The sequence below is a fragment of the Helicoverpa zea genome, chromosome 18 (assembly GCF_022581195.2).
Source record: "Helicoverpa zea isolate HzStark_Cry1AcR chromosome 18, ilHelZeax1.1, whole genome shotgun sequence".
NCBI classification, from domain to species: Eukaryota; Metazoa; Arthropoda; class Insecta; order Lepidoptera; family Noctuidae; genus Helicoverpa; species Helicoverpa zea.
In genome coordinates this window covers 619,282-637,506 of record NC_061469.1, presented here as the reverse complement: position 1 = coordinate 637,506, position 18,225 = coordinate 619,282, and the positions used below count along the sequence as shown (strand labels likewise).

At 35.7% G+C, this 18,225-nt stretch overlaps 3 protein-coding genes across 3 annotated transcripts; 2 read left to right on the top strand and 1 right to left on the bottom strand.

Moving 5' to 3' along the window:
• The first annotated feature begins 224 nt into the window (after nt 1–224).
• Nucleotides 225–3,451, top strand: LOC124638828 (hydroxyacyl-coenzyme A dehydrogenase, mitochondrial-like). Its single transcript, XM_047175945.1, has 5 exons — nt 225–714; nt 1,214–1,489; nt 1,917–2,002; nt 2,308–2,522; nt 3,120–3,451. The coding sequence occupies exons 1-5, from the start codon at nt 592–594 to the stop codon at nt 3,359–3,361; spliced, it is 942 nt and encodes a 313-aa protein (XP_047031901.1). The 5' UTR covers nt 225–591; the 3' UTR covers nt 3,362–3,451.
• Nucleotides 3,452–3,832: 381 nt separating this feature from the next.
• On the bottom strand, nt 3,833–7,509 carry LOC124638830 (PEST proteolytic signal-containing nuclear protein-like). The gene is made up of 4 exons (XM_047175949.1): nt 7,350–7,509; nt 7,030–7,212; nt 6,526–6,772; nt 3,833–5,424 (listed from the first exon to the last, which is right to left on the bottom strand). Exons 1-4 carry the CDS (start codon nt 7,378–7,380, stop codon nt 5,259–5,261), a joined length of 627 nt encoding a protein of 208 aa, XP_047031905.1. The 5' UTR covers nt 7,381–7,509; the 3' UTR covers nt 3,833–5,258.
• A 290-nt stretch (nt 7,510–7,799) lies between these two features.
• Nucleotides 7,800–17,930, top strand: LOC124638825 (mitochondrial tRNA methylthiotransferase CDK5RAP1). The gene is made up of 7 exons (XM_047175935.1): nt 7,800–8,451; nt 8,545–8,695; nt 9,208–9,422; nt 9,763–9,893; nt 10,224–10,380; nt 17,136–17,263; nt 17,541–17,930. The coding sequence occupies exons 1-7, from the start codon at nt 7,926–7,928 to the stop codon at nt 17,928–17,930; spliced, it is 1,698 nt and encodes a 565-aa protein (XP_047031891.1). The 5' UTR covers nt 7,800–7,925.
• The last annotated feature ends 295 nt before the right edge of the window (nt 17,931–18,225 follow it).

Sequence of the window (18,225 nt, the reverse complement as noted above, 5' to 3'; positions counted from 1 at the left end):
CATCATTTGACAATAAAAAGTTCGTTCTGAATTAGATAACGAAAGTAATTAATTTAAATATTAATCCCGTAAAAAGTAAATATTATGAATCAATAACTGCTTAAAAGTCAATAAAAGCAACAGCGTTTAGATTTCAATTTTGTTCTTAAATTCTTACTTTAGCCAGGAAACTTATTACGAGAGCAAATTCCCGCCACTTGGTTTCTAAACGAAACTATTAGGTTACTACTATTGCTTCGTATCTCACCTCACTGAAAATTCACTAAATTTTCGTTCTAAAATTCTTATTTCCTATAAAGTGAAAATTGCTTTTTAACATATTTCTTTTCATTCATATCACTGAGGTAAACTAAAGTTCTTCTTCATAATAGTTCAAACTTGAGTCTGAAATAGAGAACTGTTCCATAGGAAAGGTTCAGGAAAATAGTGAGTTTAGTACGGTAGTAGTTGACGTCGTGCCGGCAAGTATTTTTTATCTGACAGCTTGGTTGAACTTTGGAGTTATAATTTTATAACTTTCGAAAAAGTTATCGGAAGTCGGAACTCATCCTGTGATATAATTCTTGTTAAATTTTTATTTCTGATATCAAAATGACGAAATTGGTTCAATTTGGCATAATTGCCAGGAACTTTTCGAGTTCTTCGGCAATGCAAAGTGCAATCAAGAATGTTACAGTTATTGGCGGAGGCCTAATGGGCTCCGGCATTGCCCAGGTTTGTTTATTTCTTACTTTACCTACATATTAAATTAAATTCACCATAGTGACTGTTGAGTTCTTTGAATATTATCAATATTATTCAATTAAATTGAATCAATTTATTACTTGTCTAAATATCAGTTTTTTTTTAATGAATTCCGTAAAAAAATCAGACAACCCTGGTCCGCTCCCAAGATGACCGACTGGCCCTGGTCTGAGATAATTAAGCATAAACATTGGTTGGAGTGTAGCAAAGGGTGTGCAAGGCTTTTGGGACTTAGAAAATTTTTCATAAAAAATGAAAATTTCTGAAAATGCCTAGTTTTTCATTTCCATCGTATAGAATACCTAAAAATAAGACGAAAACCATCTGGGCACTTTTTGTCTAGGACCAAGGAGCCCCGCGTAACGGGGCTCCGTCGACTATGGACACCCCGACTTAGGGCAACCCCGACTCGGACAGGTTAGGTTCGAAGGGGATGGCATAAACATTTCTTAATTATTTTTTTTTACAGGTTTCAGCTCAAGCAGGTCAAAATGTGATCCTTGTAGATCTTAGCTCTGATGTCTTGGCCAAATCCCAGAAGTCCATTGGTGCCAACCTTGGCCGTGTCGCCAAGAAGGTATACAAAGACAAGCCTCAGGAGGGTGAGAAGTTCGTAGCTGAGTCTATGGCCAGGATCAAGACAAGCACAGACCCTGCGGAGGCTGCTAAGTCTGCTGACCTTGTTGTGGAGGCTATTGTTGAGAATATGAATGTCAAACACAAGCTGTTTTCTCAACTTGATGCGGTATGTATTATATATAATGGAGGGTAGCACTGGTTGTGGTATTAGAACACTTATGATGACTGATATAAAATTTAATTCATAACAAGAATAACTTCCATAGTTAAATAATTTATCTCAGCAGCGGACATCAAATAAAATTACTCTTATTATAGCTGCAATCTAACAAAATGTATGACTTTATTGCAAGATATAATAGGTTAAATTGCAAAATTTACAATAAAAATTAAAACTATGTTAATTATAGTTATCGGCACGGATATTGAGACCTGACCTTCACCTGCGCAGAAGCGATTTATTGGTTTATTGCCTATGTGTACAGTGCGCAAAGCGATCCCCACTCTTCCGTCGAGAGCTCAATATCCGTGCCAGTAACTATACATATCTAGCCAAATATATCTTCAGTTCATCAATTCTATTTTTATTACAGGTAGCACCAAATCACACCATCTTTGCATCAAACACCTCATCTCTATCCATCAATGAAATCTGCTCAGTTGTGAAGAGGAAAGACAGGTACAGAACCTATCTTACTTATCAGACAACACCTAAATATTTATCATTAAAATATTTAACCTTTGTTGAGGTAGCAAAGTCCAATATAACAACATGTGGATTAAATAAAAATATCTATTCTCAATTCATCATCATGAGTACTATAATTTAATTAATGTGCCTTTGCTATTTGCGTGTGTGAACATATAAATGATCAAATATTTACTATTCTCCTTTTGCTATTTTATTCATACGAGGGTGAACCTCTGTAACATTCTATTTTTACTTATATTAAAAAATCTCAAATTATAATGAATCTTTTCTAGATTTGGTGGTCTTCACTTCTTCAACCCAGTACCAGTGATGCGTCTGCTAGAAGTCGTGCGAGGAGCCGAGACCTCTGATGCCACGTACAAGACTATGATGGAGTGGGGCAAGGCTGTTGGCAAGACCTGCATCACTTGCAAGGATACTCCCGGCTTTGTGGTCAACAGGCTGCTGGTGCCCTATATCTGTGAGGCTATCAGGCTTTATGAAAGAGGTAAAAATGCTATTTAAAAATTCACATTAATTCAAAAATTGACTGTAAACCCCATGATGATTAAAAATGGTCACCACGCAGCATTTTGTGCAGTGTTCCGAGACAAAAAAAAGTTTGCAAAGACCTATATTACTAACGAAGAATTGGATAAGTGACTTTTTGGATAAGCTTAGACTGATTAAGTCAACCCTACATATTATTTACTTAGCAAATAAATACCTATACATATAAATTGTTATACTTAACTATCGGAATGTATACGTGGGGCGTTCAAAGGGTACAAAACTAGATAAACAATAGTTATTTATGAGAGAGATTTAGATACTTATCATGGTTTTTTGTTGCCATAACGTAGTTATATTGTACTTATCTACTTATCAGTATGATCTTGAACTTCACTGTAATCGCAAAATAATAACAGTAAGACGAGATAGGAATAAGTCGATAGATAGCGTGAGATTAAGAATAAATACTATGTATAACCCGAAAAGTCTTTAGTCCCATAACTTTAAAACCACTTTATTTTGAATTTCCCGCTACCAGTCGCCTTCATCTTACGATTTTTTGAAACTCACCGAAAATATTAAATTGTTCCAGGAGACGCATCAGCTCGCGACATCGACACAGCCATGAAACTCGGCGCTGGCTACCCCATGGGACCTCTAGAGTTAGCCGACTACGTAGGCCTGGACACCAACAAGTTTATCCTGGATGGTTGGCACAAGAAGTACCCTGACCAGCCTCTGTTCAACCCCATCCCACTGCTGGACAAATTAGTAGCTGAGGGCAAACTAGGAGTGAAAGCCGGAGAGGGCTTCTACAAGTATGATAAGAAATAAATGATGTATGCAATTGTTGAATCATGAATGAAGTTTATATGCATGTTATACCAAGTTACTGTATTTAAAATAAATATTGTATTATTTTTACTTTTGTTTTTTTTTCGAGGTTTGACCCATAATTCACATCATTTTCTTAGGATTTCCTAGCATTTATAAACTCGTAAGTTGATCTATACAAATGAAGTCTCTCTTCTAAAGCCATGTATTCACTGAGAAACAATTGTTTATAAACACTGTTTCAGAAACAAAATTATATGTTTCTGAAACAAAATTATTTGTTTCAGAAACATATAATTTTGTTTCTGTGGACGATGTGGACGGCAGAATTTCCGAAACATTGTTGCTGTAAACATCTACGTGATGTTTCAGAAACTGTATATCTGAAACATTGTTTCCCAGTGAATACGTGGCTTTAATCAATAAGTGTAAATGCAACCTATAATACTGCATGCAATAAAAATAACTGTATTTTCGGCAAAGTGGATCCATTTATTTTTCTATAACTAATTAATTACAATACATAAAGATACAAGGAATAAAAGCTGATAATTTGCAATGGGTTGATAAATCCTGTAATAACGAATTACAATTTTATAAGTAAAAAAGAACATTGAAATATTATCTATAGTTTGTGTGTTAAAATTGCTGATTGAACATTATAATACTGCTAACATAGGACACTATTATTAAAAGACAATATATAAAGACTTATGTAAAACTAGTAGCTATTGAAAACTGGAACATTCCTTTAAAAAACTGGAATTCTGGATTATGTTAATTCAGTTTGTTTTTATTACATTAGCATGTTTACATATAAAACTGTTGACTCACTTGAAACTTGATCATGTCAATAAAATTAAACTTGAGTACGCCACAACTTAGCGTAATTAGAGCGAATATTAGCAAATTAATGACAATAGAAATATCCTCTAAGTTTACATTTCAACTAACAGTTTTGTGAGCACATTCCAACTATAACATGCAAACGTGATTTTGTGTAAAACAGGAATTAGTCAATATATTTTGCTATCTACATGGAATCAACAACTAACAAAGGCGCCCTTAGTGCTCGGGTCGCAGGTTCAATTCCTATAACAGGAAGTGTATGGTGCACACATTTGATCAGTCTATAATTGTGGGAACTTACTATAAAGCACCCACAAGACAGGCTATCTTCAGGCAAAATGGAAGGCTAAATACATATTTTTTGTGAATCAATTCCGAAAAGACATAATATAAAATTTAAGCTTTTCATTATAGCTTTAAAATTCTTATTTCCAATAACAAAACTATTTCGATAGCTTTTCAACAGTAAGGGCTTGTCCAGAAAGGGCACAATACGCGCGAATCACGCGCGAGTCGAGGGTCTGGCGTTATGCACGCGATTTACGCGCGTATTTTGAATTCGCGCGATGCTTGTGGACGCGATGTATTCGTGCCTAGTATTTCAATAGCGCGCGAATGAATTCGCGCGAAGCATTTCGCGACGAATTCGCTTCTTCTGGACAAGGTCTAAAAGTTGAATGTTAAATTATTGCTACAGGTATTTGACGATAAAAAAATCGGCCCTGAACTAAAACTAGGCAATAATGCATTTTAATGCTACTCTTTGGGTGTTTGCAGGCAAGTTACTGGACACAGACTTGAGGCTGGTAAAAATTTCATCATTCATTATACAAGTCAATAAGTAAAGACAGATAATTTTATACATATTTAACTTGAAAATGCACATATAAATGTAAAGAACAAAGTTTGACTATGAGTTCCTTTCAAAAGTGGATAAAATAATGTGTATTAAATACTCCTTTATGCTGTTTTATTTTTAAAGACTGGCAGCTTCGTCAAGGCTGTCTACAGTAACTTGTTTGCAGCGTTTCCCCTCATATTTTCAATATCAAGGACCCTTAATCTTGTAGATGGTTTGTGGGAGTTTGGGCATGGCTGGTTTGTCAGCCATTTCGAGAGCTTGTTTCAGGTTCTTCTCAAAAACTTTCTTGGCATCACAGAAGCCTTGCTTTGTTTTGCCGAAGGAGTTTGGTCCAGCTGATGTTGGTGTTTCTCTGCAAAAAAGAATTGAAAAGTGTTTAGGCCTCATTTACTGGAAAAAAATGAGAAAAAAGTAGAGATTAATATTTAGGTCCTTGTTGTAAATGGAATCCCATCCAAAACAAAAATGTGAAAGGCTGCCAAGTTCGATAATATGGGAATGCTTTGCCTATAAAAGAAGTAGATCTGAATAAGTACCAAGTTCCATACACATACCTCAGTTAAAAATAGTTACTTTTTAATGATGGTTCTTGGCAAGTTTTCACACACCTTGTTCTAAACCTACTAAACGCAATGAATCAAGTATATCGACTGCAAGCAAGCAATACCTCCTATCTGACATTTTTGTTTCAAAAAACCAAAAAACTTGTATCTACCATAAACTACCTTTAGATTCAAAATAAAAACAAAAAACTTTATTAATCAATACTATGCTTAGAAAAAGAAAACTTGGATTTTCAGTATCTCATTATACCTTCCTCGGAATAAGGATTTTATTAAGTTTTATTGTTCCCCTTTAAAATCCACCCGGAGTCAGATAGGAGGTATTGCTTGCTTGCAGTCGATATAATTTTCTATTAAAACTTGAAAAAAAAAATTTCTATTAAACTATTTTAACTTTGATCCACGAACATAATATATTATCATATAATATATGTAAATATCATATATTATATATCATATATTATATATATATATTATATATCATATATTATATATTATACATAATATATTATCATATAATATATGATAATATATTATGTTCGTGGATCAAAGTTACACATTCGTTATTTTCGAAAGTGACTCACACTTGGCCGTTTTCAGATTTTTACTTTGACTAAATACAAACCTTTGTAACGAACCGTTTTTTTTGCTCGAACTTGGCGGACACACTGCCGTGTGTCTAGATCCTACTAATATTATACACATAATATGTATGCAAAAAGTTTGCATGTATGAATGCTTGTTCCTCTTTGAATCAAAAGCTATGTATTTTGATAAAACTTGCCAGTAATATAGCTTACATATCAGAATAACTACTAGTTCACTTGGGATGTGGATGGAACACAGGGGGAAACTGGTATACTATAATAAATTAGATAAAATATAATTACCTTCCTATATTCCTCATCCTCATGCGAGCCTCAGCAGGCATCTCCTCAGGCTCATCATCATCATCAGCACTAAACACTGATGCTACGGCAGGCTTGGCCACAGGTTTGGCGGGACCACCTATGTTCATCTTGATCGGAGTCTTGGGTTTGTTGAAACCAATTGAGATTTTAGTAATGCGAGGTGGTGGAGGCGGTGCTGGCACATCTTCTGGTTCATCCCACTCTGGGGCATGTTTATGACTCCGATCTGGAAATAGTTAGTAGGTAATAATATCATGTAGCCTCTGAAAGTAGTCATAATATTGTATAACCAGTGTATATGTGCAACAAATTGGGTGTAGTATTAAATTACAAACAAGCGATAAGTCATACATTTTTATCAATGTAAACAAGTTTCAAATGAAACGCAAATTACCTACTGCGCTCTGTTGCGCAATTTAGGTCATCAAATCGTTGCTAAATACTAACTGGCTAAGAATAAAGTAAATATGAGCAGGCACTTACCTTCATAGTCCCTTCTGTCTCGTTCTCTGCTGCTAGAGGACCTGCCGGGGCCGTAACTGCTACTGCGCGTTGGGGACCACCGACGAGGAGAGCGCGATCTCGAACGTCTGCGCTCTGGTCTCTCACGATCCTCACGCCTCTCCTTGTACGGCCTAGAATCATCGCGCGTGGATCGAGACGACCCTGCCAATGCGAAAACACTGGCAAAGATAAATAAAAATACATATTTGAGTATACTAATACTAGATTCAGATTTTGCTCAAGAGGTGATTGATTTGTACGATTTTATAAATCTTAAATACTTCATGCCATTCTAATACCTTTGTCGTAATCTCGATAACGCCCGCTCATAGTTGCTTTGTTTTTAACAGTCTTCAAACATGAAAACAGTTGATAAAACAGAATAATCTGCTATTTTTCATTTGGTAAATCTCCACGACAAAAAGTCAGCCATATTCCTTTTTTGTTTTTTTCGACCATCACGTTTAGATATTTTTTTTACGAATTTGATTGCACGGAAAATATTTTTCCTTTTCACTCTGAACCAGAGTTTACTAGATTTTTATTGCTAATAATTATACTTATTTCTAAATGACTGGTTTGAGGTAAAACAACAGACCAAAAATCTAATAATTTCGTGTATGCGTTTTGTTCGTGCTGTCGTAATAGTACTTTATGACAGATAACATACGACCAAAATAAAAAGTCCCTCTTTCATGCAAAATTCTTCCCTTTTTCTTTTTCAAAATAAACTCTTATACTTTGTAGAGTTATGTTGTGAATGTCAGTTGAATTATAATCTTAGTTTTTAGGTTATGTGGTTTTATAATGAATATTTTACCAGCTTAATCATTTATTTACATATGATATTGGTTCAGGAATAAAAAAGCATCAATATGATTTTAATTCGACGGGCCCAGTATTTATCAAGACTCTTAAACAAGGCTAATGCAAGTAATTATTGTCGATGTTATTCTGATACAAATCGCAAATCTTCAATCACAGAAAAAATTAAACAGGGACCAGGTTTAAAGGATTTTATAATTGAAAGCTCTGAGCCAGTTCTCATAGATCGTCCTCATATACCTTACTTGCTGGAAAATGATAAAATAAAGACAAAGCGAAAAGTTTTCTTTGATGTGTACGGTTGCCAAATGAATCTCAATGATACTGATATAGTTTGGTCTATCTTGAAGAAAGAAGGTTTTGAGAAGACGACAGTCGAAGAAGAAGCTGATATATTCCTGGTGATGACGTGTGCTATTCGAGAAGGTGCTGAAACTAAGATTTGGCACCGTTTGGATCATCTGAGAGGCTACAAAAGGCGTGCCAAAGATCGTTCTGTGAAAATCGGTATTCTCGGATGTATGGCAGAGAGATTGAAAGAGAAACTTATTGAAAAAGAAAAGGCTGTTGATGTTGGTGAGTTGTTGCATTAAAAAATCTTTAATTTTAATTTTAATCTTAATATTAACACTATTTGTTTCTTTGAACCTGAGAATTTGTTCTTTTCAGTGGCAGGTCCAGACAGCTACCGAGACCTGCCGCGTCTGCTGGCGCTGACAGAAAATGGGCAGACAGCCGTCAATGTGCTGCTTTCACTGGACGAGACGTATGCTGATGTGGTGCCTGTCAGGTTGAATGAAGGCAGTGTGTCCGCTTTCATGTAAGTTTTATTAGAATCAGATTTTTTCCCTAGTAACTGGCATCTACTGTTCTTCCAAGACCTCCCAATTTTGTCATGAACGTTCCATAGCCTTCAAGTGAGACCAACCAGTATTCCATCCATCCTCCAAGCCTTTTTCCCCAACTATGTTGGGGTCGGCTTCCAGTCTTACCGGATGTAGCTGAGTACCACTGCTTTACAAGAAGCGACTGCCCTGCCTGACCTCCACCAACCAGACCAACCAACCAACCAGTATTGATAAAGGCAAAGTCTTAAGGATTAAGGAAGGTTGTCAGCAGCAAGTTTCAGTTCAATGATGTACATAGTATGGAGTATTCTATGATATCAACAATGACATCGGTCGGAGGAGTTTTCCGTGACATCAGTTATGGTAAGTATTCTACTTGAGAGTGCGGGAGTTATTTGACAACAACTGTATTTATGTATTTATCGGCGCATTAGAGAAAAAATATACAATATTGAGAAAATAAAATATAATTCTCCATTCCTAGCTCCATAATGCGCGGCTGTGACAACATGTGCACATACTGCATAGTGCCGTTCACTCGCGGCAGAGAGCGTTCCCGTCCGGTTTCATCCATCGTGGACGAGGTGCGCCACTTGGCCGACCAGGGCGTGAAGGAAGTCACGCTGTTGGGACAGAATGTCAACAGTTACAGAGATGTCTCACAAGCTACTGAGAAGTTTGATACTCATATGGCTAAAGGTGAGAATATAATACTATAGTCAAGTTGACTTGCCATATAACTAAAGGTATATCTTGATAGGCATAGGGAAGCCAACTGTTGAGGTGCCATGCGTAAGCGCTCGTATGGTTACGCTAAAAAAAATTGGGAGGTTCTCGAACCCCGGAACCGCGCCTAAATTACATTAAAGATTTGACATGTTCAAAAATTTTCCACTGCTGAAAAGCTACACTATCCACGAGGAACATAGGCTATATTTTATCTGGATACGGGCAGTAGATCCCCCAGGACGCGGGTGAAACCGACAAAACGGCAAAACAGCTAGTGATTATATAAAAACACAATTGTGTTTACTTTCAGGATTCAAAACAGTGTATAAAACTAAGAAAGGTGGAATGAGGTTTGCTGATCTCCTTGACAAGGTTTCTGCTGTGGATCCTGAGATGAGGATCCGGTTCACTGCTGCTCATCCTAAAGATTTTCCTGAAGAAGTAGGTACTCTTGAAAGCTCCATAACACAATTGTCACCCAAATACAACTTATCAAATTATGGATAAATCCCCAGTATTAAGCTGATATAGCCTGTTTCAAAATAAATTTAGTAATTTACTTTTTACTTACTTAACCATATTGCTCTCAAATTCATGATGAAAGAAATGTTACTAGAATAATGATTATAATCAAGATGTGATTTAAGTTGAATGGTCAGCCCATTGAGTTAAAAAGTCTTCTAAGGTTTTCTAAGATATATTTCACTCTCATTCCTAGATCTATATTTTATTTCACAACCTTTAATCTTTTAAATTAATATTATGACCCAGGTCCTACAAATAATATCAGACCGCCCCAACATCTGCAAGCTGCTCCACCTGCCGGCGCAGTCGGGCAGCAGCGCCGTGCTACAGCGCATGCGCCGCGGCTACACGCGGGAGGCGTACTTGCAACTCGTGGACGATGTCAAGAGGACTATACCGGGAGGTATGTGGTGGGAGATGTTGGGTTTTAGTTCTGTGGGCTTAGGGTTGAAATTGGCGTGATACGATATTTTTTTATTTTGCCTATACTCTCCCACTTCTGGGAAAAGGCCTCCCCATCGTAGCCTGCTATATCGAAGAAAAACTATCCAAGTCTCGTTTCCAGTGTTTTCTTGGATTTCTTTTCTGATACGATATTACTAGACCTTAATCTAAAACTTGTTATGATTGTCAACAATACAAGTGAAGTTACACTTTAAGATCATTAAAAGTTTAAGGTTAAGATTGACTCGACAAGTAAGCCAACTGAAATTCAGTTTTAATGCAATTTCTTATAATTTCAAATCTGTCTGTAAAATCAGAAGAGTATTTTTCAGTTAAACGAAATTGAGCCTTGCACATGAAGTATATCCAGGAGAACAGGTGGCAGATGGAAACAAGCGTTCAGTCCGAAGTCAGATTTTTATTAAACCCAATTATAACATACAATACATATTGCTTAATCAGATTACTTAGTTTCTAGAATATTAATGCTTTACTTGCGGAACGTGACATGTTATTGTATCGACGACGGTCTTAATGTGGATCAGCAAAGGCATGTCCTTACATCTCCCCCGAAAAGTATCGACAACACCTTCCCCCGTTAGGGAGAAAAAAAAATACAATAATAAGTCACGCTAGGTATTTTTTTTTCAATATTAAGAAATTACAAAAACTTATGTATAATAACAGTACCTATAATAATAATCTATGGATATTAACATTGTTATATAATAAGAAACAACGTATACAATGCAAATACATCCTTATGTTAATCAATTAGAAATTAAATAATTTTGTCAGATTTTTGTGAATGGTATATTCTTTACCATTCTTAATTATTTTTACATTTGGTGGATTATCCACTATTACCTTGTATGGTCCATTATAAATGTTATCTAACTTTGTACCGGTTTGATTTTTTACTAAAATTAAGTCACCTGGTTTGTAGTTAATACTATGTATATTTTGATCAAATAGACGCTTCCTTAATAGTTTGCTTTTAAATAAATTTTCTTTAGCGTCTGCATGAGCTTTCTGAAGTCTATATTTTAATTCTTTAGGATAGTCGTCAAAATTATATAATGGATCAACATTTAATTGGAGATTGCTAGGCAAATTACAGAGTTTTCCGAATACTAATTCGTATGGAGTGTATTTTGTTTCGGTATGTACCGTGGTATTAAACGAAAAACACCAAAAGGGAACCCAATCGCTCCAATTGTCTCGATTATTACTGCATTGAATTCTGAGATAAGCCCCTAAATGTTTGTGTGTATTTTCAATTGAACCTAGTGTTTCATGACGGTAAGGAGTTGAATTTATTTTTTTTATACCTAATAATACGCATGTTTCTTTTAATACGGATGACATAAACTCCGTTCCGTTATCGGTTAAAATTTCTTGTGGGATACCGTATCGTAAAACAAAATTATTTACGAAAGTTTTTGAAACTGTAACCGTATCTTTTTGTTTTATAGGGTACGCTTCAACAAATTTTGATAATTCGCACTGTACCGTTAAGATATACTTATTATTATAATTGTCTAATTCTAGCGGGCCCATTAAATCTAAACTAACCCTATCAAAAGCGGAACTAGGTGTTGACGTTATAACCATTGGTTCCTTAACGTTCTTATTAGTATATTTCTGTAACTGACAGTTCTTACATTTTTTTACATAATTCGCCACGTCCGTAGACATGCCTGGCCAAAAATAATGTCTTTTAATGTTATTCAGCATACGATTCACCCCCGCGTGGCCACTGCTGGGTAACAGGTGAAAATCGTTGAGTATAACTTTTTTATCGTCGTCATCATAAATTCTCGTAATGCCTCTAATTACAACAAAATGAGGTATATTAAGTTGCAACCTTTTACTTTCACTTAACAAAAGTTTTATAATATTAGCATTTTTATTTTTAATGAGTAGCAACTCTTTTATAGCTAATCTTTTACAAAATTGATTTAGATCCCTCGCTAACACCTCTACGGTCGATAACGATCGGGAGTCTAAATATATCGCAGAATGCGATGGAACAAAAATACAAAGCTTTGCATTTGATAAAATATTATCCTTATTCTTCAAAACTTTCTCCTTTAAATTAGAAAAAACAAGTTCTACTATTTCGTCAGGTTTTTTGAGTATCTCCACAGCGAATGGTTGATCAGACCTGTGCGCTGTGGATGTCTCATTTTCTGATCCATCATTACTACGAGTCAATACAAGATTTTTACGTTGATTTCTTGTTAAAACATTGACGACGTGTTCCTGCATGTTTTTTAGGTCCTGGCTCGTTATAGGAATTCGACTCAATGCGTCTGCAGCCACATTGGTTCGACCTGGAACGTATTCTACCTCAAAGTCATATTCTTCTAGGTACAACCGAAATTTCGTTAGCCTACTAGACGGTTCTTTTAAATTAAACAAATAGACAAGAGGTCTATGGTCAGTGTAGATTTTAAACTTTCTGCCATATAAATAAGGTCTGAAATGGTTGACCGCCCAAACTATTGCAAGTAATTCTAATTCTATTACTGGATATCTTGTCTCGGCAGGTTTTAAATTACGACTAGCGTATGCAACCACTTTTCCATTGCTATTTGATAATATTGCGCCTAAGCCTATTTTTGATGCGTCTGTTTGCAATTTAAATATATTTTTTTCTGTAAAATCAGGATACTCTAAAATTGGAGGGTTAATAAGTGCTGATTTTAATTCTTCGAATGCCGATTGACATTCAGGTGACCAAATGAACTTTGCACCTTTTTTACACAGTACATTCATCGGATATACAATATCCGCAAAACGAGGTATAAATCGTCTATAATAATTGGCAAACGCGACAAAACGCTTGACGTCATCAGCGCATGCCGGTGTCGGATACTTGTGCATCGTTTCAATTTTTGCTGGATCAGGAAAAATACCATCCGATGTTATTTTATGACCTAAGTACACGATTTCATGTCTTAAAAATTCGCATTTAATTGGGTTCAGTTTTAAATTCACTTCTCTTAAACGGTTTAATACACTAATAAGATTTTTGTTATGATGCGTTAACGATCTGCCTATCACGACGCAGTCATCTAAGTAAATAAAACATTTCTTGTAATTAAGGCCGGCCATTGCTATGGTCATAAGCCTTGAAAATACACTAGGACTTGTTTTGAGACCCATAGGACAACGCTTCATTTGGTATTGTTTACCAGCCGTAAAAGCTGTACATTTACGCGAACCTGGTTCTAAAGAAAGCTGATACATTTTATTTACGCTGAATGAAGTGTATTTTCTAGAGTTTTCATTAAGAGATAGTTGGTAGTAACTTTGAGAAAGATCCAATTTTGAGAAATAAATACTACCTGATAAGGAATCTAATATCTCAGTTATATTGGGTAATGGGAATTTGTCGTCTTGAATTTTGTTATTTAGATGACGGTAATCAATTACAAGCCTCCATTTCTTTTCGTTTGTTTTATCTGCCTTTTTAGGCACTAGCAATACTGGGCTTGACCATTCGGATGTGGTTTCTTCAATAATATCATTTTTTAACATATCCTGGATTTGTTTTTCAACTTCGTTTTTAAGCGAGTGTGGGATTCTGTAAGGTTTAACGTAAACCGGAGTAACATTATCTTTTAAAGTAATAGAGTGTTCTAATAAATTTGTCACTGATAACTTGTCTCCTGGCAAGTGAAAAACATCAGTGTATTTTGCGCATATATTCTCTATACTTATTTGTTCTTCTTTATTCATATAACTCAAGTCAAGTAAGGAAAAAAGTTTTTTAACGCGGTTTGCAGAAGGATTCTCTTCTGTAAATTTACACACGTCAAATGTGTTAAGAGAATAAATACATAAAGTTGATAAATCGACAGTAATCTCTTCTTCTTTTGTGTTTAAAACTCTCACGGGAATAACATTATTAACTGGTTTTGCAATTAACCCCGCTATAAAAACTCCCGAGTCAATTTCCTTCGCCAAAACAACAACGTCTTCAGAAAATTGACAAGGGATATGTCTTATCACTTCACAACGGGGTGGGATAACTTGACGAAACCTGTTGTCACATTCAAAACTTATAGAAATTGTCTCATTATAATTTGATAAGCTCATGGTCATCTTATTATAATTAACGACGGCTCCATACCGCTTCAAAAAATCATGACCTAGTATACCATCAGTAGGACAGTTTAAATTTTTAAAAACGTAAAACTGTTGATTAAATACTATACCATTATGAACTAAATCTAAATATACGTAGCCCTCTGACACTAACTGTCCACTTATGCCTTTTATAACTATCTTATTGTAACAGAGTTTACTTATTAAATACTCATTTAACCATTCATATTTTAAAGTGCATATAGTAGCACCGCTATCTACTAAAAAAGTCGCACAATTAGCTGAAATTACGTTAAGTGAAACTACATTACTTTTACTATAGCTTAAAACATTATTATCATTCATTAGAGGAACGAAAAAACTCATTGCTCATAGTTGGTTGTTGCGACTCTTGCGAAACAACCTGAACACGTGAGTGTTCACTGCTTCTCGGAAAATATTGCACGCCTGCAGGTGTCCGAAGAAATCCGAAACCTCGACCGCGTGCTGTCCCACGGTTGCTTCCGCGCATGTACCTATTGTTGTAATTGGATGGTGCAATATTTTGATCTTGCCTATTATCTGATGGGTTATTGTATCTATAATTTTTAAATCCCCTATTTATATACGTATTGCCTCGTCTATAGTAAGGCCGGTTTTGAATGGAAGGATTTCTAAAGTTCAGGATGTGATCTTCTTTTGGTAATAACGTATGCTCATCTATTGCTGTACGGATAGCTTCTGGCAATGACGTAAACTGGCGAGAAGCTACTATGGTACTTAGCCGCGTATTATTCAAACCGTCTGAAAAACGTTTAATTGCTAACTTTTCATTAATGGGACGTAATATGTTAAACTTAGAGTCATCTCCATCAGCCTGCGCTATAGTTAAGTCAACGAATAGTTTTTCCAATTCATTGCCAAACTGCTCAATGGACCGACGCTCCTGATTACTATTTAAAATTTGAGATTGGATAGCTGCTGCTGATTTCTTTTGTATTAAATATGTACGCATATCGGTAATCAAACTGTCTATAGTTGCATATGAAGATTTTAGTCGGAGTTTCGCACCCTCAGACAATCGAGTCTTTAAAACAAACTCTATTAGTAGGTTTTTGGTGTTATCGGTGATCATTGAACTGTATAATTGGATACCATCTATCAAACGCTTAGTGTCTTGTTCCTTATCAGTCATTATGGGTAAAAGTGCAATAGCTGTTTTTAAATTAAATGATTCTGTAGCCATCTTTGATGATTTCGAAGTTATATTACATAAACTAATGATCTTATTATAACAAATATGTATATTATTTATGATAGAGTTAATTGTCTTTAAACTATCAGAACTTAATTCAGAGTTTTCAATTTTTCTTTGCACCTCAAGCAAAATACACTCCAACTTACAATATTCCGATTGAGCTAGTAAAACTTTTTGTTCTGCTGTATCGGATGTCTGTCTCCGTACAGGACCGATTTTTATAAGATAATCCTTAATTTCTTTCAACTTGCTTGATATAGATAGCAACTCGTTTAAAGTCATTACAAAGATACTTAGCTCATAGTTATTTAGTGAATTTACTAACTTATAGGCAACTTAATACTTAACTATGCATAATTAAATAAAATAATGAAACCTGATACAAAGGAGCGACTTGCTAGCGACGACGGAGACTCCGAGGCTTGAGGTGACAGTTTCGCTGGATGTGGTGCTGACTCCGCTGCCGGGACAATCCCTGGACTCCACTGGTACTGGGCCGGGCTATACCCTGGACTCCGTGGGCCGGGACATTCCCTGGACTCCGCTGGTACTGGGCCGGGCTATACCCTGGACTCCGTGGGCCGGGCAAATCCCTGGACACCTCGTTCTAAACCGTCGATGTTGCTTGGGGTTGAGAAACAACACTAAATGTACTGGCGTTGAGTTCTCTTCTTAAGACTTTTACTGCGCTTTTTTGGCACTTTTTCGCGATGAAATAAAGTGCTCCGAGAAGTAAAACAATCAGTATTATAATCAAAAGAATTTTCTCAATACTGATCAGTGGTCCAAAGTCTTGACTGGTGCTGGCATTGGCTTTACCGTTTGCATTTTGAGCTATTACAACTTCTTCTTTTGAATAAGATTTTCCCATCTTCTTTCTTGAAGTTTTTTTTTTTTTTTTTTTTTTTCTGCTTCTTTCTTGTATTTAAATTGTTTCTTCTTTCTTGATGTTTCTTTTTTTTTTTGATGTTTCTTCTTTCTTGATGTTTCTTCTTTCTTGATGTTTCTTCAATTCAGAATTTTTCTTCATTCAGGTTGTCTTAATTTTTGGTTGTTATTTCTGTAATTCGTTTTATATAGCAGGGTCGCCATGAAGTATATCCAGGAGAACAGGTGGCAGATGGAAACAAGCGTTCAGTCCGAAGTCAGATTTTTATTAAACCCAATTATAACATACAATACATATTGCTTAATCAGATTACTTAGTTTCTAGAATATTAATGCTTTACTTGCGGAACGTGACATGTTATTGTATCGACGACGGTCTTAATGTGGATCAGCAAAGGCATGTCCTTACACACATAAGAATTTAAGCCTAAATAAAATCGTTCTGACATATTAAGTAAATTGTTATTTCCCAGTGGGTTTGTCAACTGACATGATCTGCGGCTTCTGCGGGGAGACGGAGGAAGAGTTTCAGGAGACGCTCTCACTCATGGAGATTGTGGACTACAATATCGCTTTCCTATTCCCTTATAGTATGAGAGAGGTAAGATAAAATACCCTGCTTTATTTGCCGTATAGATGTTAGGTGCATACTTGGTAGTTTTGATTTAAAAACTATTGAGGCTCTAATTTATTGATAAAGCCTAGGATGTAAAATTTTTGCGGCGTTTGTCCTGCCAAAGCAATCTTTTTTATACTGGACTTAGGACTAGACTTTTGCAAACATTGACACACTTTGAAAAAGTATGCATTCATGTGATCTATTATTTTATCTTTTCCAAAAAAAAACATAATTAATAAATTTATTCATATTTTTACAGAAAACCACAGCCTACCGCCGTTACAAAGACGACGTACCAGAACAAATTAAAAAGGTACGTCACCACCGTATGCTAGAAATATATAGAAGAAAATGCCAAATACTAAACGAGGCAGAAATTGGCAACACTCACCTAGTCTTAGTAGAAGGGACGGCGAAGAAGTCTGGCAACATTTTGGGAAGAAATGAGTTGTATTTAAGGGTGGTTTTTGAGCAAGCGGATATTTTGGCTGAAGATGGTGGTAAAAGGCGAGTGAAACCGGGAGATTATGTAGCTGTGAAGATTGTGGGAGCGAAGTCAGCGACACTGTATGGGGTACCATTGTATCATACTAGTTTGTGTGATTTCTATAGGGAAAATCAATGGGGGGTGAGGCAAGCTGTTAATTAAGATCGTTGATAAGTATTAAAGTTAGATTTATTGAATGTTCTTTTAGTTGTTTTAATTTTAAATGTCTGTGTTTTCCTTAGAAGAATGATTAAGTATAGATTTTATTCATTATTTTGTACTATGGATAGTTCAGTCAACTTCAGGTCAGTGGTAACAGTTTTATAGGAAAATCGTACTTATTACTATTGAGTTAAGGTGCATGACAGTTACCACTGATGTGCAGTTTACCGTACCTACCATGTACACAGAATGGATAAATTCTACCTAATAAGTGTTCAGCAACTCTTTGACTCTT